At 40.2% G+C, this 26,703-nt stretch overlaps 2 protein-coding genes across 2 annotated transcripts in view; one reads left to right on the plus strand and one right to left on the minus strand.

Annotated features, from left to right (window-relative positions):
- The window catches only part of LOC149267097 (uncharacterized), a 203,381-nt gene that overhangs the window by 94,969 nt on the left and 81,709 nt on the right, over window positions 1-26,703 (plus strand). The window lies entirely within an intron of this gene.
- LOC149267098 (uncharacterized) overlaps window positions 6,578-26,703 on the minus strand; it is a 32,651-nt gene continuing 12,525 nt past the window's right edge. The window contains exon 4 of the mRNA XM_089410209.1: window positions 6,578-7,746. Within this exon, the coding sequence (XP_089266335.1) occupies window positions 6,578-7,746 (1,169 nt within the window). The remainder of the gene's footprint in view (window positions 7,747-26,703) is intronic.

The raw sequence follows: 26,703 nt of genomic DNA on the forward strand, positions 1-26,703 counted from the left end.
CTGGCGCTAAATTTGGCTCTATTGTACAATTTTTAAAGCGTCATTTTTTGCGCCAAATTTTGCATCTTTTTTTATGCCAAATTTCGCATCATATTTTGCACCAATATTTTCATTTGGTTTTAAAATAGGTTTTGCTTCTAGTTTTGTGCCATTTTTGCATCATTTTTTGCTTCTTGTTTTGTGCCATTCTTTGCTTCTATTTTTGTGTCGTAATTTGCATCTGATTTAGTGCCTTTTTTTGCATCGAGCTTGTGCTAGTTTTTGCATCTAGTCTTATGCCAATTTTTGCTTCTAATTTTGTACTTATTTTTGCATCTATTTTTGCATCAATTTTTCTGCCCTTTTTTACACCATTTTTTTGCATCTAATTTTGCACCACATGTTGAATTTGATTTAGTGCCAAATTTTTCATCCATTTTTGCACCATTTTTTTCATCCACTTTTTCGTTTCATTCATCTCCCTTTTTGCATCATATTTTGCATCATTTGTTGCATCCAATTTAACATCATTTTTAACAACATTTCTTGCATCCAATTTTGCATCATTTTGAGCATCTAAATTTTCACCCTATGTTGGACCATGTGTTGCGTCCACCTTTGAATCCAATTTTGTGTCTAATGTTACGTTCAATTTTGAACCATTTTTTCGTCTACGTTTGCATTTGTTTTTGCACCAAGTTTTGAATCATTTGTTGCACCTCATTTTGCATCCAATGTTGCATCCAAATTTGAGCCATTTTTATGCCCATTTTCACACCATTTTTTCTACTTTTATGTCCAAATTTTCACCATTTTTTATGTCCAATTTTGCATCCTTTTTGGCATCCAAATTTGCATCATTTTTTCTGCTACATTTTGTGTCCACATTTGCATCTCATTTTGCACCTAAATTTTAGTCTAAATTTTCATCTAGTTATGCATCATTTTTGGCATCTTTAGTTTCACCCTTTTTTAGTCCCATTTTTCTTCTTGTTTTGTGTATTTTCTTACATCCTTTTTGCACCCAAATTTTCATCCTAATTTTACACCATTATTTGCATCCTCATTTTGGTGTCCATTTTTACATCCTTGTTTGCACCCAATTTGGTATATTTTTGTATGCCCTATTTTGTTCCCCTCTTTGTGTCTAGGTTTACACCCTTTTTTAATTGTACTTTAAAACCCTTTTTGTCTCATTATTTTCATTTTGTTTTGATGACTAGTTTAACATCCAATTATACTCCCAATTTTGCATCGATGGTTACATGCACTTTTGGCTTCTTGTTTAGAGTTTTACTTTTGCTTCCAATTTACTAATTTTATTACATAGTGAAATATATTACAGTTTCTAAATATCATTTTGCTGTAGGATTTAATGCACAGTCAGATGAACATAAAACCATCTCACTTTATCCTAGAAACCTAAGATAGACTAATTAAGAGAAATATTGTTCTAGGGCTCAGGATTCTTAGTAGATCAAGATGTAGAGTATAGATTAAGAAAAGAAGAATGAATTCATGTGAGTCCTCACATGCAGGTATTGTTGGAGTTTTTAGTGTAACAGGGAAGCGCTCTTAGATAGCTCCAAATCTTGATCCTACACACAAGAGAGAGAATAAAGAAAACCTCACAACATAATATCTTGATAATTGAAACTATCATAAACATATAAATGTTACTGAATAAATAAATATAAACCAAAATCCCATACATTCATTAGTTAAATAGGATAAGTAAAGAATGAATAATAGCATATGGAAGGAAGAACGACTAATCTATATTAATAAAGGAGTTGGAGGAAAGTTACAACCATGAAATACAGTTGCAACAACAAATCCCCCAACTCCTAGCTCCAAAACTCTCCCTCTCAAGATAGATCTCGGCAACATGACAATACATGAATTCCCATCATTTCCTTAATGGCCAAGCCTCCAATATATAGGAAAGTGAAGGCTATGAAGATTTCCCAAATTCCTCATTAGTTCAATTTTGGCAAAAGCTTTTGGGTGAATAATGTTTCCTCATATAAAAATGGCATTTTCCACTTTTTAGATGCTTTTGTGCTTAGGAAAAAGCTTCCCCGTGCTTTATGGCTCTTTCCCACTTTTGTATGCTTTTATATTTTAGGAAAAATCTAAATATGAGGATAAAGAGATCACATTCCACCATATGAGTTTCTGAAGGTGAACAAGAGTGTCAAACTCTAGTTAACTCGAGATTTTTTCCTCACAATAGAGGAATTTTCATTTTAAAATGTTAACATTGAATTTCCATGTCATAATGTGTAGGCCAATCAAAATCCTTTAAAACTTAAAAGACATATAGGTGTGACTAGGTAGTGAATTTTTTTTAATAATATAACTTACCTAATTTAACTATGAATGCTGCCCAAGTGACCCAAAACTATATTAAATATTAAAAATAAATTTAATATCTTAATCTATTAAGGTTAAAATATCTAAAATATTTTTAATGAAGGGTAAATCATGGTGTGTTAAATAAATAAATTTAAATATAAAATCCTAAATCCTAAATTTAATTTAAATTTTAAATTTACTTAATTTAAATTTTATTAATTCCCAGATTTCGATCCCGCTACAGCAATCATCACCAAGCTCCCTATCTGGGTCAGGCTTCCAAATCTTCTGACACACCTATGGCATTTTGTTGTATTCCAAGCGATCGGCAATTCTCTAGGACGCTTTCTAGACACAGACGTCTCTAGAGGGGAAAAGGGCCTATACACCTTTGCCAGAATCTGTGCAGAAATAGATATAAGCAAAGGTCTCCCTGACCAGATCAATCTCAAAATCGGAGACTTCCATTGGACTCAGAACTTGGATTACGAGAACACAGCCTTTTGCTGCCGAAACTGCCATCTCACAGGGCACCTTCAGAGTTCTTGTCCCACGATGGTGGCCCAAAAGAAGAAAGTAAAGCCTAAGCAGAAATCCAAAAGCTGGAAGCCTCATGATCCTCCCCCCATGGATGACTTTGATTTCAGCTCGGATGAAGAGGAAGAGGAAGTGGAAGGAATGGAAGCGAAGCCAGCTCAGGATCCGCCTTCGACTGATCCTAAGGATTTATCCGTCCCATCAATCTCACAGAAAAGAATTCATGAATCCTCCACCTCGGATTCAGACAAGGAGCCTTCCCCGACAGCTCAGCTCAGTTTGCAAATCATGTTGGTTCATCAGTCTCCCCCTGATTGGGTCAAAGTTGGGAAAAAGAAAGGGAAAAAATGCCGAATAGTTGATTCTACACATGTTGGGTAGAATCCTCTGTTTTGTTCTCGCTCTTCTGTTCTTCTTGTTTCTCCCTTGCTCAGTTCAGCTCTCTTCTCTTCTTCGTTTAGGGGCCGAGGTGGATAGCATATCCTTACCGGCAGCCTGTGTTCTTGCCTCTCTTGGATGTAACTTCTTATTGTACAAATTTTCCTCTTAATAGAATTAGTTTTTACAGAGAAAAAAAAAAGTAAATTTTATTAAATCTTGTATTGATAAATTAATTTAAATATAAAATATAAATATATGGTTATTTTGATAAAAGTGCATTTATTTGAGTAACTTAAATTTACATTTTAAATTTTCCTTTAAATTTAAATTTTCTTAAATTTTGTTTTAATAAATTAATTTCAATATAAAATACATGTAGATGGTTATTTTTTATAAAAGTGACGTTTATTTGGGTAATTTAAATTTAAATTTAAATTTCCTTTAAGTTTTGAATTTGCTTTTTAGTTTAAATTTTATGAAATCTTGTGCTAATATATTAATTTAAATATAAAATACATATACAATTATTTTGATAAATGTGACATTTATTTGGGTAATTTTGGTAAAAGAATAATAAAAATGATATATTAAAAAATTGTCTACATGACATTATTTTATTAGTTTCTTCATTTTTTCTTAGGTGGTTATTATTTTGGTAACAAAATTTAGATGAAGGGCACAACTTGTTATAGACTAGGATACCGTGGTCCTCATGGTACATAACTTGTATTATAGGCTTATATAGTTTAGGAGAAAGGGGTATTTCAACCAACAACATAGTATTCTCCTCCAAGATGATGAGGATGTATTTTCATGTATAACACATTTAATAATATATCACAATTCAACTTCATAACTTAGTATTTGTAAACAAATTTAAGGGTAATTGACAACATTCATAAAAAATATAGCAGTATCCTCATATATAACAATTCTCCATCAAAACATCATTGACAATTTTCAATATACATATATTACTACTAAATCAACATTTATCATAGATATCATTATTCCAAGGTAAATTCACAACATTACATCCAAAAATAGTAATGTCATCATACATAATCATTCTCCATAAAAAAGCATTGACAAGTTTCAACACATATATAAAGTAACAAGATAATACTAATAATATCCTCATCATCCTTAATCAAATCAACTAAGATTCAAATGTGTGATTATCATATCAAAATATTTCATGAACACCATTATTCTAAGGTAAATTCACAACATCCATCAAAAGATAGTAATATCATCATACATAATAATTCTCCATCAAAATAATGTTGATAATTTTCAATATATACATAAAAGAACAAGATAAAAATGATAATATCATCATCATATTTAATCAAGTCAACTAAAAGTCAATTTAAGATTACCAAATAGAAATGTTTCATAGATATCATTATGCTACGGTAAATTCACAACATCCATAAAAAAGATAGGAATCTCATCATACACAATAATTCTTCATAAAAAATTGTAAACAATTTTCAACATATTCACAAGGTAACAAGATAATACCGATAGTATCATCATCATTATTCAAATAAACTAAAATTCAAATGTATGATTACCATATTAATACATCCAACTAAATATAAAAAGTAACGCATGGCTAGCTAGCACCACGAAAATCACAGCCAAGCTCATCCTCATGATCATTTCCATGATCATCATCCTGACCATCCTGATAATATCATCCACATAATCATCACCAATGCCATCGCCATCCTCATCATCATCATCTCTGATATATGATGTAATCTAAACATAGTCTATATCATCATCTTCGTGGTCATTACCTATGGTCATTACCTATAGTGTTCTAGAAAAAAAAAACAATATTACATGTTAGTACTAATTCTATAGCAAAATGCATATTTTTATTACAATGCTAACAATAAAATGAGGTAGGACATAATAACATTTAATAGTACTAAAAATAAAATGAAAATATGGCTTAAGATATATTGGAGATCCAACTAAGATTACACTTGTAATTCACATTAAGTAGTAGAATCATTTTTAATTCATATGAAGTAGGTACCCATTTGTCCTTCATATTATATTGTGAATGTTTCTTATGATTTCCATGCAGAATTGGTAAATTAATATTTTTTTTTTTAACGGGAACGAATATGAGTTGTATTAATGAGTTGGTCTAAATACCAGTCTTCTGAATACAATAGGTATGGGCACTATCCAATTGGATTCTTCCTTCTGAGAATCTTTTAGCCTTGCTGTCCACTTCCATTTGGATTCAGCAATTGCGCTTTTATTTCCTATTTGCCCCGATTTAAATATACATACAAACAGCTTTAAAATTAAGCAAAAAAACATCTTCTGAAGTGCTTTAAGGAATTGGAACCCAGGCTTCTTCTCCATCTCTTTTCAATGTTCCGGCCGATAGCAGAGCAACTTTATTGGCTTCAAGATCTGCCTCCTTATTGTTGTCTCTCAGCACGTGAAAGAATTTCAGATTTTGAAACATATTTGCCATTCCTCTGATTCTATGGATCAGTCTTGCTAATCTTAAAACTCGTGGAATGGATCTAGTCACCATCAGCTCGATGATCACTTCAAAGTCCCCCAGGATATTGGCCTCTTTGATTTCCAGATTCTGAAGTTGATTGAGTCCTTGGAAGAGGGCAGATGCTTCAGCTTGGATGTTGGAGTTGATTCCTAATCCCCAGGCAAAATGGAGGATCTCTGCACCATCAATGTTTTTAATTACTCCCCCTGCTCCAGCGCTGCCCGGGTTACCTTTTGCTGCTCCATCGAAGAAGAGGGAGTGCATCCTCTGGTTGAGAATCCAGTCTTTAAAGTCCTCTCTGCCTTTTCCCCTTATTTGCCATTCCTCTGGAGAAGCCATGCTTCTGATATTTTGCTGGAAATTCAGGTTCAAGGAGGACCCCCAATCTTTGTCTAACTGAGTAAGGTTGGAGTCATCTTTGAGACCTCCCAGACATTCTTTTATTTGGGACTTTACCTTGGTCGCCACTGTCTTGGCATTGTGATGGAGGTTCCTGAAGATTCTGCTGTTATGCTCAAGCCAAAGCTGCCAGCAGCAGATTTTTAGCAGTGATGCCCAGGCCTCTTTGATCCCTTTGTTTTTGGGAGGGGGTCCGGGGTAGCGAGTTTTCCAGGTGGCAAACAGGTCTGATATGGTCGCTGGTAGCTCAAATTTGGGATTCCAATGCTCCATCAGTTCTCTCCAGACCTGAATTGAGAATTTGCAATTTAGTATCAGATGAGTGGCGCTTTCCTCAGAGTCATGGTACAACGAGCACCTGGATGGTCCGTAGAAACCGCGCCTCTAAAGTTTATCTTCTGTTAAAATTTTCCTGTGGCACAGTATCCAGCAAAAAATATCGATTTTTGGCAGCGTGGGATTGCCCCATACTGCTTTCCACGGGGCCGGGTCAATGGGCGCATTTGGAATTGCGTCTAGGCATGTATATCCTTGGGCGACTGTGTAACCCGTCAAATGAACGCCCCATCCTCGCTTGTCCTTCTTGTTAACACGCGCAGGTGATATGCCATTCAGTAGGTCGCGGAGGTGAGCGACTTCTTGGTGCAGGTCTGAGGGCAGGTCCAGCAGGCTCCAGCCCGCCCACTGCGCACCATTCCAAGTGGAGATGTCCCACAATTTGTTCTTCCCTGCAGCCACCAACCAATCCTTCAGCGATTTCAGATTTGGACTTTCTCCGATAGGATCTCGATCCATGATCCGGTCCTTCCATAAATTAATTTTTTTATCGTTTCCGGGAATCCAATGGGCTTTTGATTGGATCAAGGGGGCCGCTTTGGAGCAAAGTTTGACAAAGGGCATGTTTCCTTGAGGCAGGGGACCGTCTAAGCATCTCAGCCTTGCTCCTTTGAGGTATTTTCGCCAGAGAGCTGTCTGTGCCCAGCCTGGCTTAGGCGCAATTATTCTCCATAGAAGTTTAGCTCCCATTGCTATGTTCTGGTGAAGGAGTTTTTTGAAATTGAGTCCTCCCTCCATCTTAGGCTTGAGTACAGTCTCCCAATTGACAAGCTGGAATCTTCTCTCATTGTGTTTACCCCCTTTCCAAAAGAATTTTCTGATATATTGTTCCATTTTCTGGAGTATACCCTTAGGCGCCAGAAGCACATAGAACTGGAATAACGCGAGGCTGCTAAGGACAACTTTGATGATGACTGTCTTACCTGCCATCTTTAACCAATTAACTCCCCATGCCTGGAGTTTACATTTGAACTTTTCTACCTGAGGCATCCAGTCCCTACTGTGGACTCGTTTGAGGAAGACGAGGAGCCACAGATACTTGAACGATGTCCATTCTAAGGAGGCTACGAATCCTAGGCATCTGGAGATAGAGCTGATCAAAGAGGGCGAGGTGTTCCAGCAGTAAGTGTGGCACTTACCCTTGTTGAGGCTGCTACCAGACTCCATGCAGTACTCATCGAGCACCTCTTTAAATCTTCTGGCCGACTGGATCGAGGCTGTCCAAAGCAACAGGGTATCATCTACAAATAATGCATGGTTTATGTTTTGGACCCCCCTTGCTATGGATATCCCTGATATCTCCTGCTCTTGCATTTGGTTGTTTAGGTGAAAACTGAGCACTGAAGCTTGGATTACAAACAATAGGGGAGACATGGGGCAACCCTGTCTTAACCCTCTTGTAGCTTTGAAGAAACCTGCAGATCTACCATTGATTAATGGGGCAATCCATGGTTCCGAGATGCAGGCCCGGATCCAATTGATGAATCGCTCCCCAAAACCAAATTTTTCCAACACATTCAAGAGAAAACTATGATTAACTCGATCAAAGGCATTTGTGTTGAAATTTGGTACCGGAGGACAGGTGGTTCCCTAAGGCTTTGATCTTTGGCCTAGGGAAAAGTGTCCAAAGAATTTAATTTTTCTCCTAAAGTAACTTTATAATTTTTTATAAAGTTAAATCTAATTTGAAAGTGACTTTAAGTGATAAAGTTACTAAGTCTAATTTTAAAGTGACTTTTATAAAGTCAATGAAAAATTAGAAAGGAAAAGTGACTTTGGAAATAAATGACTAAGTGGGTCGTTATTAAAGTGGGGTGAATTAAAAAATAGAAAGTGAGATTTAAATGAGCATTTAATCTCAGCCATTGATCTATATCTATTTCAGCCATTGGATTTAGGGATCACCCAAAAGTCATTTAGGGTTGGGTTAAGGGAGGAAAAGGAGGAAAAGATCATTCATTCTTTCATGAGCAGATTGGGAGAAGGAGAGCAAGAGAGCAAAGGATATTTCTGGAAAAGGAGGAGAAAGAGGCAGCAGTTTGGCACACATACCAAGGCAGCACTTCAGAAAATCCGTACAACTCAAAGAACAAGCAGAAAAAGGCAGTTTTTGTGAGCAAAACAGTGGAAAAATTGATTTTCGAGGAGGCGACTTTCTGCACGTTTTTCGAGGATTGTCCGTACAAGTCCGTACGGCCCTCCGTAAATCCGTACGGTCCGTACATCCGTACGTCCGTACAGTCCGTACATCCGTACGGTTCGTACAGCACGTTCAGCCATTTTCCAGATTGTCTGTTAGCTGAAAAACAGATAAGTTTGCTTGCTGGAAAAATTTATGTTTTGCTGATTTTTGCTGAAAAATTTTCTCTCTGTAAAAAGGCATTTTCCATAAATAAAGAAGAGCTCTCAAACTGGTTTTCCCCAAGAGTTGTAGGGGGTTTTTCCAGGGTCAAGTTGACCAAAAATATCATTGTTTTAATGTGTTTTAATGGCTGTTTTTTATTGTTGATTTTTAATTCTGCAATTTCCAGCGTTCTGAAAAATTTCCAGAATTTGTGTTTTCAGCAATATTTATTTTTTTCAGTCTGTTAAATGTATGGTTATGGGAATGGGCATTTAACTACATGGGAGAAATAAGGACAAACTGAAAACCGGGGTGGGAAAACAGAAAATTTTACATGGTATCAGAGGTTGAGTGCTGAAGGGCAGTTTGGAACAGCAAAAGAAAAAAATACAGCTGCTGATTTTTTCACTCAGAAAATTCTAGCAAGCTGATTTTTCATAAGCAACAGTTTTATCTTTACCATAGCAGTGCTATTTTTCAGTTTTAGGACAGCAAGATGTCATTGGGATTGAGGGTGGAGGATAGGTTGAATGGGCATACAAATTACAACGTTTGGAAGGAGAGAATGCAGAGTATCTTTGAGGAGGCAGAAGTCTGGGATATCATGGTGCATACAGCACAGCACCCTGTTGTTGTGCCTACTGATGCTACTCAGTTGGCAGCTTATAATAGAAAGAACAACAAGGGTAAGAGGCTGATTCTAGACGGAATCAAAGACCATTGCATTCCTCATGTGAGAGGAAAGAGAAATGCCCATGAGATGTGGACAGCATTGTCCAATCTCTACCAGAGTACCAATGAGAACCGGAAGATGGTCCTGAAGGAGAAGCTGAAGAACATTAAGATGGGGAATGATAGTGCAGCTGGATATCTCACAAAGATTACCAATGTGAGAGATGAGTTGGCAGCGATTGGAGAGGCCATTCCATCCACTGAGTTGGTGCGTATTGCAGTGAATGGCCTCCCCCGTTCATGGTTGAACATTGCTGATGGGGTTTGTGCACGTGAGACCCTTCCCACATGGGAGAGGTTTTGGGATGATTGTATTCAGACAGAGATCAGGAAAGGACAGCTTGGGGCAGCCAAGCCAGTTGAGCAGGATGAGGACGTAGCACTGGTGGTAGGAGGCAAGAAAGGCAAAGGGAAGAAGCAGGCTTCCACAAGCGGTGGTGGAGGCAAAGGCAAAGGTAAAGGTAAACAGGGTAACTCACAGAAGGACTATTCCAAAGTGAAGTGTTGGAATTGTCAGAAGATGGGACACTATGCAATTGTGTGTCCGGAGAAGAAGAAGAAGAAGGGGAAGAACCAGGATGTGGCAGCTTCAGCTGAGATTGAGGACTTTGCAGGTCATTTTGACCGGGAGTTTGCGTTCACTACATGTGAGTCCTCTAGTGCAGGATCACATGCCACATAGGTTCAGAGGGAGCATGCTTTTCCCTCGATTAGCGGAGCATCTACAGGTATCTGGTATGTGGACAGTGGGGCTTCACGTCACATAACAGGAGTCCGGGAGTACTTCTCAGAGCTTTCAGAGAGTGGCACTGATATTGAGGTAGTACTCGGTGATGACAGAGTTGTTAGAGCAGTCGGTGTGGGTACACTGACATTTCAGAGGGAGTCCAAACCTCCCTTGAAAGTGTCAGATGTTCTTTATGTGCCAGGGATGAGGAAGAACCTCATATCCATCTCAGCTTTGGAGGACAGAGGATATGAGGTACTGTTCAGGGGAGGATAGGTGTTGATGTATCCCAGGGGCACTCCAGCTGATTCAGCTAGAGTGATAGGTGTACGCCATGCAAAGGTGTACAAGTTTGCATTCTAGCCCCTTTTGGCATTGAGCAGTAGTACCGACAGCAGAGCTAGCAGTTCTGAGCTGTGTGAGATTTGGCACCGCATGATGGGACACATGTATCATGGAGCCTTGAGGACATTGCAGGAGATCACCACAGGTGTGCTAGATTTCAGCACTGATCACTTTGATACTTGCAGAGGTTGTGCAATGGGCAAGTTTGCCAAATCCCCTTTTCCCAGCAGTGACAGCAGAGCGACGGGGATACTTGATTTGATTCATTCCGATGTGAGCGGTCGGATGTCTCATGTTTTCTTGAGTGGATATGAGTACTATGTCTTATTCATTGATGATCACTCCAGGAGGACCTGGATTTATTTCTTGAAGACCAAGAGTGAGGTCTTCAAGCGGTTTCAGGAGTTCAGAGCTCTTGTGGAGACTCAGACAGGTCGAAAGATCAAGTCCCTGAGGTCGGACAATGGAGGAGAGTACACCCTTGGAGAGTTTGTTGACTATTGTGCGGAGGCAGGCATTAGGAGGGAGTTCACTGTTCCTTACAACCCCCAGCAGAACGAGGTTGTGGAGAGGAAGAACAGATCCATCATAGGGGCTGCCAAAGACATGTTACATGATCAGGGGTTTCGATTGTTCTTGTGGGCAGAGGCCTGCAACACAGTTGTTTACTTGCAGAACAGGAGTCCGCATCATGCCTTGGGGCACATGACTCCGGAGGAGGCTTTCTCTGGGAAGAAGCCTGATCTTGGTCATCTTCATATCTTTGGATGCATTACATACTCATATATACCCAAGGAGAAGAGGACCAAACTAGAGCCCACCGCAGAGAAGGGTATCTTTGTGGGCTACAGTGAGACCTCAAAGGCCTTTCGGATTTACATTCCTGCACATAGGAGAGTTGTTGTCAGACGGGATGTGAAGTTCGAGGAGGACAGGGCCTTTAGGAGGTCACGGGAGTTAGAGTATCTGGATCAGCCAGACCCTCAGCAGCAGTTGAGTCAGTCGCAGGGATCCAGTGGGCAGGGATCAGGAGGATCCTGTTAGCTACCTATACCAATAGGTTTCATATTTCATGATTGGCAAAGGAAGGTCCAAATATGCTCTGCTTTGATCATGCAAAGATCACATATTTCCAAGGAAGTATAAGGTGTGTAAATAGATTAATACATCCCAATTTTGATGGAGGGTCCAACAGTCTAATCTGGATCATTCCATGGTTTAAATTTGCAGTTGTAGATTAGAGAAGAAAGTCTGTCCAAACTGTTTAATCTTGGCAGACAAGTAGTTCAGGTAGAGAAGAAAAGGCTCCCAACAGCTTAATCTGGGACCTTGGAAGTGATAAGGGTAGAAGTAGATAGGAAAAACAAAGAAAAAGCCAAAGAAAAGAAAAGGCAAGTAAGGGTTTGCAAGTCCAAGTGCACCCTCCAAGAAGAAATAAAAAATGCTAGGCAAGTAGCTGGGTAAGTAGTTGGGGTTGCAGAAAGGTTATCTTTACCATTGCAAATGTGTTAACTATGTTTACCAGAGCAAAGTCAATCAGTTGACAAGGTGTTCTTCTTCATCAAGTTGCAACAGAAAGCATGACTAACTTCCCTTTTCCCTTTTTCATGTCATTTACTAACATCCCCTCATCAGCTGAGATTCATGGAAAAATTATGGTTTCATGGTGGTTCTTAATCTTTTAGAAGCCACATTTCTTGTCTAAAATCTTTTCATTTTGATCTACTCCCTAAACTAAGTGAGTTTGAAGTAAACTTAGTATTTTCTCCCTCCATTCACTCCCCCCATCCATATTAACTCTAACTCTACTATGTAAATCCCCCATATTGCCTTTCCCCTACTAGTATTAACACCATGGTGTATAAACCCCAAATTTTGTATAAATATCCCTCCCCTTGGCATTATAGCCATATGTTCTCTAAAGGGATCAAATGACATCTGGTCATTGTGATAAGCCTAAGCCAAACCCCCTTTCCCCTTTACAAATCCATTTTTTCACTTTTAACCCCCATTTACACATAAAACCTCCTAAAAAAGCCTTGTTTATACCCTTACCCGCTTCAAATGGCTAAAAACATGGAAAACCCACTTTTTCCCTTTTACCTAAAGTCCAAAGGGCGGGCACATTTCCACAGAAAATTCGCGAAAACCCACTATACCAAAGTTTTCCGCCCATGCACAGATCCCCAGAATAATTATTAAAATAATCCCCGCCCCTCCCCTTACCTGTCGATCCCTTCGTCCTCCCGACGACCGTCCGATTAAAGAATTGAAGATCCAACGGCTCTCAAGGCATCGGACCCTTTCCGACGACCGTTGGTTACCCGCCCTATCCCCCTATCACATCAACCCTCCGATAGCCGTCCGATCATGCCCCCCAGATCTGACAGCCATCACTGCATCGGAGCAGATCCTCTGTCCGGGCGATATCTTCCGACGGCCGTATTATTGGCTACGTCATGCGATAGCCACGCGTCCCCTCCACGGCTCATCGGAGGTACAACTGACACTTACCGCCACCGTACTGTAAGCGGTGCGATATGAAACCGCCTCCGGTTTCCGGTTTCCCCCATTCCATTTGCATTACGTCATCACCACGTCATTTCTTCGTCACCCCACGTCACTGCCACTTATGCCGTCACGTCAACCTCCAGCTCAACCATTGGCTGACCTATCCTGCCACCTCACCATCCCCGTGGACCAATCAGAGCCCGCCACCTGGCCTGATGACGTCATGCTGACGTCATCCGACCCTGACCCCACCTATGACGTCATGCTGACGTCAGCACAAAAACGCGCCAAAATCGCCAAAATCCATATTTAGACCGAAAATTTCGCGTTTTTTGCTATTTTTGGCAAAAGCTGCACTGTTTGTTCTGCATGCAATTTACGTATAAAACTTGCACCAGCCTGCTGAGGAAATTTCGAGACCGCCAGAGCGTCCATCACTCGCGCATTAGCAAGATTAAGCCGACGAAATTCACCAGGTATTCTCCATTTTCACTCTGCAAGTCCATTTTTCCGTGAATTCCGGGTATAGCCTGTGAGCAGACCTTAAAACGCCAATTTCACCATTAAAACTCCACCTTTCCAGCATTCATACCAAACCAGTGCTACCATTACACGTTTAGGAGGCCACATTGGGCAAATTTAGTGGAAATTCCTCGTTGGTTTGTGCAATCGTGAACCAGCTACCTGCAAGAAACAAATTCACCACAAAGCAAACTCTGCTCAGTTCTGCTACTGCTCTATTTTGTTCAAAAGCAGTATTTCAATTGCTGCAACCTTCCCATGCACTCTCTGTCCTCTACAATTCACATCTTTCATTGAAGAAAACCTGATTGTGTTGCTCTGCATAGCAACTCTACCCACAATCCTAGAAAATCCATGGACCCATCAGTCCCTCCTGTAATACTAAATGTTCAGCCTCTGAATGCCCCTCAAAGGAACTTGAAATGGCAAGCCTTGGCAGATATGGATTACCAAATTACAGAAGAAATGTTTATGAGCAGCAAATTCCACATTCATTTGTTGAATGAATTGAAAGCCAAGCATGAAAATGGGACAGATATATTGGGCATATGGGACTCTTTCCTCCCTATGTTTAAGCTCCCTCAGGTCAACCAGTTCCCTGAACTAATCCACCTATGTGCTGCACATTATGATGCTTCTCAGAGGGCAGTTGTTGACCCATCTGGTTTAGTACTTTTCTATGTTACCCCTCAAGCTATCAGAGACATGCTTTGCTTCAACACTCAGAAGAAGTTGGTCCCTTTGTCACTAGTGAACCTGATACAACAAGGGGCTAAACTGACAGATGCTCAAATTATCAAACTTAATCAATTATACATTAACTCTGAGATTGTGATGTACCCTCCAATTGGTCATGTATATCTCAATGGGCTGGGCAGAGACCTCGCAGATATGATTTGTCCCATCTTGGGATATAATTCAATTGAGCATATTGATGCAACTGTGCTGGTAATGATGCTTATGTTTACTCCTGGCAAGTCACCAATCTGCTATGACTATGCCACCTACATATCAGACAAGATTCATGAGCAATTGATGAATTTGGCGAGAGAAAGGATGTTCAGATACACCTCCTACATTTACCATTTGATCTTGTACCATCAACATGAGAAATTTCATTTTTCAATCAAAAGAGTGGATGCCCAAGGCAATCCCAGATCAGTGGTCTATTGGTCCTCTGTCTTCCACATTACACCTGAGTCTCCATACACTTACTGTGAATTCATAGATCTGTTTGTCCATCCAGCTATGGCAATGCTGATGAGCTCGCCTCCTCCAAGACTCACTGATGACATGCAGAGAATTCTTCAGCTGTCCAAATCTTACAGCATTGGGGATTGGTACTTCTACCAAAACCACACCGTCATCAGGATATATGGGTGTGATTTGCCTCCATTCAGATTACCTAAGTATGTGCCTATGAGGCTATTTGCCCTAGAGTATTTTAGGCAATTTGGCAGAGTTGATGTGCTTCACTTTTCAGGAAAAGGCAAAAAGGCACAGTTAAAAGTGAAAAGCCAACTTGGCCATCTCATCTATAACGAGAGGGAGCAAGGATGGAGGGAAGCAGATAGAATGCTTGAGTTCCTTGGCCTCCAAACAAGTTTCCCATGGACACCCTATGACCCTAATCATTTTATAACAATGAGGAGGCTCAAATATAAGTTGTCTGCCTATGATCATCATAGTATCCCTCACATTGAAAAATATGCTAATCAAGACAAATGGAGGAGAGGGACCCTAGAAGAGCCCTTGTCACAAGAAGAGCTGAACAAAAGGGCACTAAGGAATCTAAAGAAGTTGGCTGACCTTGAGCTTTGTCCACAGGTATTCACACTTCCAAGCACACAAATTGGAGCAGCTGCATCCTCCTCAACTGCCCAACAGCGAACTACAAAAGCTGTTGAAAACATATCAGAGAAGGGAAAAGAAAAGGAAATGGAGAAAGAGCCACAGCAGCTAGATAAAGAACAGCGGCAAGCAGAGCAGCAACAGCATCAACAACAGCAGGAAAGGCAGCATGAAGAAGGGCAACCTGACAGACAGCAGCCCTTGCAGCAGGAAAGAGTGGTGGATACCCCAACTTCCACTGAGCAACAGGCTCAAAACATAGTGCCTCCTAGGCCAGAAGTCACCACTGATGCCTCGGTCCTCCAAACTCCACAGAAGGAGGATTAAGCAGAAAAAGGGATAGAGAAACTCCTCTCACTTCATCTATCAACCAGGGAGAGAAGAGACAAAGATTAAATGACTTTTCTGAGGATGATGCAGCAATAAGACAAGCATTGGGCATGGGCCCACCCAGCAGAGAAGCTTCAGCAAGTTCCTTCCAGCAGGAACAGGACAGGACCATGGGAGGGGAGGTCAGCTCCTCCAGCCAACAAAAAGAAGGACAAATAAGCATCAAACAGCAATTTATAGACATCAAAAGGAGGAATGATCCTATCAAAGTACAGCTGTACAATCACCTGCTAAACATGGCTCCTACCAATCAGCAAAGACTTATGTCTGCTTTTGATGTAGGTGAAGGCAAAATGATTATGAGCCATTTTTTGCCCACAGCACTGCAACCCCAATCTGCCTCAGATTATCTCAGGACTAACCTGGAGGTCATGGCCAAAGACATACACCCAATGGACAAAATTGAACTGCACAAACAAACTGGTGAGATGGTGTATGCCTCCTTAGCAGATGAAACATTGGAAAATTATAAGCTAAAGAGCAGCCTCAATGCCACAGCCTCTCAACTGGAATTGGAGAAGGCATCATCCCAGGCGAAGGACAACAGAATAAGGTCCCTGGAAGACATAATCGTTGAAATTGGGCATGATCCCAAAGATATTTCAGGGATACAGGAAATCTTGAAGTTAAGGGATGCTGACATGGCTGCCATGAGGAAGAAAATCAAACTCCCAGCCACCATGCACCCTCAGACAGATGAAGTAGCCCAACAAAGGCAGGAGAAAGACACCACAGATTTGTTGATCTCCATTTATAAAGAGCTTGTTCAAGCACAAGAGAAATTAGGAGAATCAGAGGCTGCAAAGGCAGCATTGCAAGCAGCATTAAAACAAAAAGAAGAGGGTCAGACCTCTCAGCCTCCTCCTCAAATCATAAATCTTGAGGAAACTGCTCCTATCACTGCTCCTCCTCCTCAACAGACTGAACAGACAGCAACATCTACTTCAGCAGTGCCAACAACTACAGAGCAGGCCCAAAGCCTGGATATGCAAAAGCTGAAGAATGAAATCCAAATCCTGGAAGCTCAAATGACAGAGTTAAATGAGACCAAGGATAAGTTGGCCAAGGTAAATGACAGACATGATAAATCAAAGAGAGAAGTGGCAGAAAAGGGCAGGGAAATCAAAGTCCTCAAAGACAAGATCAAAGAGCTAGAGAATGAGCTCAAGTTAGATAAGGTGGTGGCTGAGCTTAAAACAATGTTGTGGGCTAACATTGGTCAATCTATCAATGTGCAATGGCCATATATTGAGACAATCCATGAGCAATTAGAGCTCATCCCAAAGGCACAGAAGGAGGTCTACAGATCAAGAGCTTCATTGGGCAATATGCCTGAAGTGGCCACCAGAATGATCAATGTACTTAACCATAGAACAAGTTCTCAGTTGGCTACCATGGGAATTACAAACAGAACTGAGACTATCCAAATGGTCAAAAGGGTTCTCACACTGAGAAACTTAGTGCAGACATTGGAGAGGAGAACCCAGGATATGCAGACTGAGGTGAACAAGTTTTTGGAAAAGTTTCAAGTGTTAGAAAGCAGAGGACTCCCTGGCTTACTGAACAGCGCAGGGAGATTGTTCACACATGACCAGTATGCTAAAAGGGTCAATACATTTGCCACTAGCCAGATCAGTGATAAGCCCAGCACCTCAGAGGAAACAGGGCCAGCCACAGGACAGTCTCTTTACGACAGAGTCGAGAATCTGTTTTTTATAATGAATGAGATCAATCACCTGTTTGGGGTGGCTCCCAATTTCTTCAAGTACACAGAGGCAGAGGAGACAATGGATGCTATTCTCAGGCATCAACTCCCTACGCAAGAATGGTGGACAAACGCAATACAGAAGATTTTGTAAACAGGGAGTCACTTAACAATTTTGTTTCTTAAAAATATCAGTGGTCATGCAAAGCAAAGTTTAACAAAATCAGCATGCACGACGGATTAAAGCTGAGCCAACTCAGCAGATGGATCAGCCAACAAAGCAGAGATAGAAGACTACAGCTGGCAGGGCCGAGAAAATATAGCGCAGCAAGAAATAAAGGCGCATTTATCAGCATTAAAGCTAAGCGTTGCAACCGACTCAATGACCTCCAAAGGTCAAAATTATCCTCTGACAGACATAAAGGGCATTTATGCTGCATTTAAAGTTGTAATAACTTCTCTACTTTCTGAACAAATTTATGAAGATATTTTCTCTCTCAGATGACTCAATGCCTGAGATATTTTGTATACGCATTCCTATAAAGCCCCCTTCGCATGAGCTTGCAAGGGTTGTTGTTGATTTCTCCTGAAGAAGTTCTTATGCTGTAATCCTTTCAGAAGTTAATAAAGAAAGCAATGGAATTTCTCGGATTTCTGAGGTGTTGGATGCGTTCTGGTGTCTGTTGATAACTGCTGGATTCCTGTGTATTTCACCATACAATAAGTCTCTGTATCTCTCTCTGTCAATTAGTTGTTTTGTTAAAATCCATATATGTTATCTGATTTCAATACTAAGCAACAAGGAAAAAGAATAACTTTCAGGATTTATTCACTGAGTACCCTGAGTTCAATCTGTGTTGTTTATGAATGTTTTCTTCAGCTGTAATCTAGATAAGTGTAATTCTTAATTGCTGCACTTTCAGAATACACCTTTCACAGTGGCCTTTGTCACAGGAATTCAAGTTTTTCTCCTGTGCAGTGTGTTCACCTTCACCTCACCAACTTAATAGAAAATTCTTAATTGCTTTCTGTTGGTTGACATACATCACCATTTAAGCTAATTTTGTTTGTCTAAAATACACAATAGGCCCTGCAGTTTGAACACCACCAATCCAGCGTATCAGATCATTTCACAACTCCAGACTCCATTGCCCAATGGTATTACACTATCTAAACACTATATCATAAGACCTAAAAGAAATCCTTCAACCAAAACATAAACCAAAACCTGAGCATAATAGCTAGCCTAAAACACCATCATAACAGAGACAAATCATAAAGAGAGAGCCCTCTCTGATCACAGTTTGGCTAGAAGCTGTGATCCAAAGATTGGTTAGTGGTTACCCCGGCCGTATTCCCTTGGGAGTCATAGGGAACAACCTGGGTGTTAACATAATTGGCGACTCCGCTGGGGATTGCTTGAGTTTTTCAATTCCCATATATTTTCATAGCTACTATCAAGCCTGAAATCAGCCAAGAGGCCTTTAATCTGTTTCTGCATCACATTAACAGCTTTAAGGAGGAGCTTGTTTAGGGAATCTTCATCTTAGCTCTGAGAATATATAGCCATTCTAAAATCTCCACTCAGTCCTTGCAGATATAAAAACTTCCTACAAAATCCCAAAAAACAGGTTGAAAGCTGGCTCCTAAGAAAAATCCACGGCACACTAGGGCAAATCCTGACCCTAATCCACCCATCATTGTTGATAATCCAAATACCATCCCTAGAAATATTAGGAGGCAGCAAAGGCAGGAGCAACCTGCTGATTTGACCTCAGAGTCAGATCATCCCAGCCTCATCCCTACTCCATGCAAGGTCCTTTTCCGGTCCACCCCTAGTTCCCCTAGCTCACCATCCACATCTCAAAGTCCCCCTCTCACATCTTCATCCACTGCACATATCCCCTTGAACCACACTTTAGGTTCAGCCTCACTTGTCACCCCTATCGTACCCGCTGTTCCTATTATCCTAGCTACCCCTGTTAATCCTCTAAATCCTGTAAATATGGCTAACAGATATGCACCCTTGCAGATACCAGCTAATGCTGCAGCTTTACCTCAAGACTACCAAAGCAAAATCTCCTATTTTGACTCCAATGGCTCCCTAACAGCTGTCCAGCATGCGAAGAAGATGCAAGACCATTTTGAGACCTATGAAATAGATGATGACAGTGTCAGAATGAGGATGTTTGTTCAAAGCCTAACCGGGGATGTAAGAACTTGGTTTAGATCCCTGAATGCAAACTCCATTGCAACTCCTGATGAACTGTATCAAGCCTTTACTACCAGATGGGAGAAGAAGAAAGATCCCCTGCACATACTTGCTGAATATGAAACAATCAAGAGAGGTCCGCAAGAGACCGTTCTGGAGTATTGTGCTAGATTCAACAATGTGTACAATGCAATACCACAAAACCTAAGACCTCCTCCTGATTTGGCCTTGTACAAATTCCCTGATGGATTTGATCCTGACATGGCATATCAGTTGAAGGAAAGAGAACCTGAAACCCTTGAAGACGCTCAAAAGGCTGCTGTCACAGTGGAGGCAAACCTGATTGCCAAAAGAAACAGGGCAAGGTTAGAAAAGAGAAGCATATACAAAGAAGAACCCACAGCCCTTGATCAAAAACTTGATGCAATACTTAATGGTATGAAGAGATTGGGTGATAGGGTAGAATCGGTTGAGAGAAAAGCATCATGGGAAGCACCACAAAACAATCCTCCTAGGAATCCAAATTTTAGGAGAAATCCAAACCCAAACATTGGCAAGGCCAGTGCTGACCAAGACATAAGACCCCCTTTCCAAGAAAATTATGCAGAAACTTCCACATCAACTGAGCCCAATGAAGATCCTGAGATTAATTTAATGGGTCTGGATGGTGAAAGTCAAGTTTTCTTAACACAAGAGGATCATGAGGATGATGAAATCAAACTATTCCAAACTAAATCAGGTGAATCCTTTGACTTCAAACAAGGCTATGACACTGCTGTTTATGAAGTCCATAAACAATACAAGCTGAGGAGCAGAACTGTGAATGTCAACCAGCCTGAAAAGAAAAAGGATAATCAGCAGCCTGAAAGAGTTATAGTCATTGAACCTAATGACAAAATAAATTCACATACACAAGAAGTGATTGTTGAAGAGATCACCGAACCACTGTCCATAAAACAGCAGCCTATGGTCACTCCCCCCTCTCATCCTTATTCAACTATTTCTCCTCAAGAAATGAGTAAAAAGGATAAGTCCCAAAGTCAAGATAAAAATCAAGAAGAAGATTTAATGAATAAGGAGAGGACTGTCACCTATAACCCCAGGACCCAATCTGAAAAATCCTTTGATCTAGAAACTGAAATTGGCAAAATAAAGATAGCTATTCCTCTCGTGGAACTAGCCAAGCATGACATCTATAAACTACAGATCAAAAGGTCCCTTCAACTCACCAGCAACATAGATGATGTCAATGTGCTGGATGACACTCCAGAATTGTTATTTGGCCCAGAAGTGGATGGAAAAACAATAGTCACAGGGGTACTACCGTTTTATGTCAGTTTACATATTCATGACAAAATACTACACAATGCAATGTTTGATTCAGGTGCTTCTCACAACCTCATGCCAAAAGCAGTCATGGAAAGACTGAATTTGGACATAACTAGACCATACAAGGACCTGTTTTCCTTTGATTCCAGCCAAGTCAAGTGCCTAGGTCTCATAAAAGATTTATGTGTGTCTTTGGTTCAATACCCAAATAAGACAATCCTAATGGATGTGGTAGTTGCTGATATCCCACCTAAGTATGGGATGCTGTTATCAAGATCATGGGGAGCTAAACTCCAAGGTTCCCTACAATTAGACATGTCATATGCCACCATCTCTGTTTTTGGGCAACCAAAAAGACTGTACAGAGAAACACTAATGAAATACATGGTCAGCAGTGAGGAAAAGCCTCAAAACTTTCCCATATATGCTATCCATTCAGACATAGACTCATACATTCTCTTCAATGACACCACAACTCCCTCAAAAGGTGAAGTTGAAACCAAGATATTCATACAAGAGAAAGACTCAAATGAAAGTATCACCACCCATGAAAAAGCAGTTAATCAAACACTAGATACTGCTGCTGTTCTAAATCTCAAGCATACCCAATCAAATGATGAAACTGTCCTAGAAGACGACCTAAAGGATAAACCACAACTTCTACTCACATTGCCAGCCCATGAAAAGATCATTAAAACTCCTTCCCAACAGGATATTCTATGGTTCCTTGAATTTGATGGTGCAGTTAACAAATTAGGAGCAGGGGCTGGAGTTTGGGTACACAATAAAGAAAATAGCTATGTAGAAGGCAGAGCCTACAGATTGAATTTCAGATGTACTAATAACGTGGCTGAATATGAGGCTCTCTTACTAGGTCTCAAGTTAGTAAAGTCCCTACAAGCGATAAAAGTGTCAATCCTAGGAGACTCAGACCTAGTTATCCAACAAGTAAAGGGAAATTTTGTCACCAATGATAAAAGATTGAGGTCTTATAGGTCTGCTGTTGCAGATGTACTAAACTCCTTCTTTGAATTCCAAATCACTAAGATTTCTAGGACCCACAATCTACATGCTCATAGTTTAGCTACCTTTGCAAGTACCTGCAAGCTGCCTTTTGAGCCCCATCATTGTTTTACAGCTGAGATAAAACACAGACCATCTGTCCCAAACAATGTCAATGATTGGCAAGTGTTTGATGATGACAAGCAAATAAACAATTTCTTGACTTTGCAGCAAGAATTTTCAGGACTAAATATTGACAATGACAAAGCAAGTCAATCACAAATACAGTTTCAGGAGATTACTCACCCAATATCACCCAGGACAGCAAAACAAATGCTAAATCCAACTATTTTCGACAAGGAAGTGGCCAATGCTGAAACTGAAATCATAGAGCTGAAAGACAACTTTCTACCAACAGGCCTAACTCCCTTAGAGGACATCTTTGATTCAAATGATATTCCCAGAAAACCAAAAATGCAGCCCTTGAATGCAGCCATTGAAGAGTGCAACATAGGTACAATTGACAAACCCAAGATAATTAAATTATCTGCTTCCTTACCTCCTGACCAAAAGCCAAAATACATTGACCTCTTCAAAGAGTTCCAGGATGTCTTTGCATGGAGTTATGAGGACCTAAAGTCCTATGACACCTCTGTTATCCAGCATACTATCCCTCTCAAGCCTGATCAAAAGCCCTTTAAACAAAAATTGAGGAGAATCAATCCTATGCTTCTCCCAGCAATGGAACAAGAAGTACAAAAAATGTTTAAGGCAGGCATCATAGCACCAATCAGATTCTCTGAATGGATCTCCAACTTAGTCCCTACAAGAAAGAAGACCGGTGAAATTAGGATGTGTGTGGACTTAAGGAATCTGAACCAAGTATCCCTCAAAGACAACTATCCCTTACCTAAGATGGATCATATTCTCCAAAGAGTGGTAGGGGCCTCAAGGATCTCATTACTTGATGGATTCTCGGGTTTCAACCAAATCCTAGTACACCCTGATGATCAAGACAAAACTGCATTTACAACCCCATGGGGAACTTTCAAGTATGTTAAAATGCCTTTTGGGTTGAAGAATGCCGGGGCAACATTTCAAAGAGCAATGGATATTGCTTTCGCGAAGGAGATTCATGATTTCCTTGTCATTTATTTAGATGACCTCACACCTTTTTCCAAGTCTGACCAAGAACATTTGAAACATTTGAGACAGATCTTCCTAACATGTAGGAAATATGGAATTTCGTTGAATCCCAAAAAATCCCTGTTTGGTTTAGAGGAAGGTAGACTATTGGGCCATATCATCTCTAAAGATGGCATAAGAATTGATCCAGATAGGATACAAGCTATCCTACAAATGCCCCACCCAAGAAATATAAAAGAATTGCAAGGATTCTTGGGAAAAATCAACTTCTTAAGGAGATTTATCCCAAATCTGGCCGAGTTGATCAGATTGCTTAATAATATGCTAAAGAAAGATTCAAAGGTGAAATGGACAGTCGAAGCAAATCAAGCCTTTGAAAGTATAAAGCTGGCCCTCACTCAAACCCCAGTGTTGACCAATCCTCAGTTTGACAGAGAATTCATCATCTTCTCTTTTGCCTCCCAGCATACTATTGCTGCTGTTTTATTACAGAAAGATGACCAAGGAAATGAGAAGCCTATTGCCTTCTTCAGCAGGGCTCTTAGAGATGCACCTCTAAAATATCAAATCATGGAGAAACAAGCCTATGCTTTGGTCAAGGCCATTAAAGACTTTAGGATTTACATCCTCTATTCCCATGTCATAGCATATGTGCCAAGTCCTATCGTCAAAGACATTCTCACCCAAGAAAATTTAGAAGGCAGAAGAGGAAAATGGATTGCCAGCATCTTGGAATTTGACATTGAGATAAAACCTACAAAGCTAATAAAAGGGCAAGGCTTGGCCAAATTAATGACAGAAACAAATTTTCAAGCCTTAGACATCAATCAGCTGGACAGTGAAACAGAGCTGGCGACTCCAAAGATCAATGTAGCCTTTGAACAATCCCCCTGGTACTCTGATATCTGTTATGTGTTACAAAACCTGTGTGCTCCCCCAGGACTGTCCAGAACTAAGTGTAGGTTCTTAAAAATGAAAACATCAAGATTTTGTGTAATGGATGGCAATTTGCTTTGGAAAAACCATGAAGGTATATTGCTGCACTGTTTAATTGAAAATGAAACTAACAAAATCATGGAAGAATTTCATGCAGGTGACTGCGGTGGACACTTGTACTGGAAGTCCACTGTGGATAAGATACTAAGGGCTGGATACTACTGGCCCACCATGTTCTCTGATGTCAAGAAATTCACAACCTCATGTCATAAATGCCAAGTGTTTGAGGGGAAAAGAAAGCTACTGCCTCTTCCCTTAAAGCCCATTGCAACAGACAGACCTTTTCAACAATGGGGCTTGGATTTCATTGGGGAAATTCATCCCTCATCTTCAGGACAACACAGATGGATTTTGACAGCCACAGACTACTTCACCAAGTGGATTGAAGCTGCCCCATGCAGACAAGCAAATGATTCAATAATCATTCAGTTTTTGGAGAACAACATACTGGCTAGATTTGGCTGTCCTGACAAAATAATAACAGACAATGCTGCTGCTTTCAGATCCAAGAAAATGGTGAACTTTTGCCATAAATTTCATATTACTTTGGGCCATTCTACTGCATACTATCCCCAAGGAAATGGCCTTGCTGAATCATCAAACAAAAGCCTGGTGAACATCATAAAGAAGGTATTGGAAGAAAATAAAAAGAATTGGCACAAGAAACTAGTCAATGCCTTATGGGCGGATAGACTAACAACCAAAAGATCAATTGGGACCAGCCCATATGAGTTGGTTTATGGATTAGAGGCCAAGTTCCCCTCATCCTTAGGAGTGCCTGTTATGAAGCTTCTTCAAGAAAGCCAAGCTGAACCAAATGATATGCAAAGAAGGATAAATCAAATCATATGTCTGCAGCAAACCAGAGATCAAGTTTTCAGCAGAGTTCAGGTATTACAAGAAAAACTGAAGAAGGCCTTTGATAGAAGAACCAAAGCAGAAGATTTTAATGTTGGTGATAAAGTCCTCAAGTGGGATGCAAGAAGAGAAGAGAAAGGAAAACATGGAAAATTTGATTCCTTATGGAGAGGACCATTTGCTGTCCAAGCAGTACAAGGTAATAATACCTATTTCCTTAAAAGTCTAACTGAAGCTGACTTGGATGAAGGTCCTGTCAATGGCAGGATGCTGAAGCACTATTTTGACTATTTCCCATGAGTGCAACCTGAGGTTCCCTTGTATATATGCAGATGTATATATTATTTTCTGTTTAGATTGTAAAAATGCGGTTTTTTTGAAGATTATTGACTATCAGCAAAAGGTAAATAGAATCAGAGGTCTACCAAGAATAGAAGCACACAATTTGGGCACTTCAAAGCAGCCAAACTACAAGATGGACAAGAGTAAACAAGGAGCAAGGCAATCTGACCTGCTGTTCTTGGTCTTTCAAATGAAACACCATCCCCATGTGGAGCCACTGTTAGCTACCTATACCAATAGGTTTCATATTTCATGATTGGCAAGGGAAGGTCCAAATATGCTCTGCTTTGATCATGCAAAGATCACATATTTCCAAGGAAGTATAAGGTGTGTAAATAGATTAATACATCCCAATTTTGATGGAGGGTCCAACAGTCTAATCTGGATCATTCCATGGTTTAAATTTGCAGTTGTAGATTAGAGAAGAAAGTCTGTCCAAACTGTTTAATCTTGGCAGACAAGTAGTTCAGGTAGAGAAGAAAAGGCTCCCAACAGCTTAATCTGGGACCTTGGAAGTGATAAGGGTAGAAGTAGATAGGAAAAACAAAGAAAAAGCCAAAGAAAAGAAAAGGCAAGTAAGGGTTTGCAAGTCCAAGTGCACCCTCCAAGAAGAAATAAAAAATGCTAGGCAAGTAGCTGGGTAAGTAGTTGGGGTTGCAGAAAGGTTATCTTTACCATTGCAAATGTGTTAACTATGTTTACCAGAGCAAAGTCAATCAGTTGACAAGGTGTTCTTCTTCATCAAGTTGCAACAGAAAGCATGACTAACTTCCCTTTTCCCTTTTTCATGTCATTTACTAACATCCCCTCATCAGCTGAGATTCATGGAAAAATTATGGTTTCATGGTGGTTCTTAATCTTTTAGAAGCCACATTTCTTGTCTAAAATCTTTTCATTTTGATCTACTCCCTAAACTAAGTGAGTTTCAAGTAAACTTAGTATTTTCTCCCTCCATTCACTCCCCCCATCCATATTAACTCTAACTCTACTATGTAAATCCCCCATATTGCCTTTCCCCTACTAGTATTAACACCATGGTGTATAAACCCCAAATTTTGTATAAATATCCCTCCCCTTGGCATTATAGCCATATGTTCTCTAAAGGGATCAAATGACATCTGGTCATTGTGATAAGCCTAAGCCAAACCCCCTTTCCCCTTTA

The sequence above is a fragment of the Pinus tabuliformis genome, chromosome 6, assembly GCF_031772625.1.
Source record: "Pinus tabuliformis cultivar Carrire ecotype Pingquan chromosome 6, CPIR1, whole genome shotgun sequence".
NCBI classification, from domain to species: Eukaryota; Viridiplantae; Streptophyta; class Pinopsida; order Pinales; family Pinaceae; genus Pinus; species Pinus tabuliformis.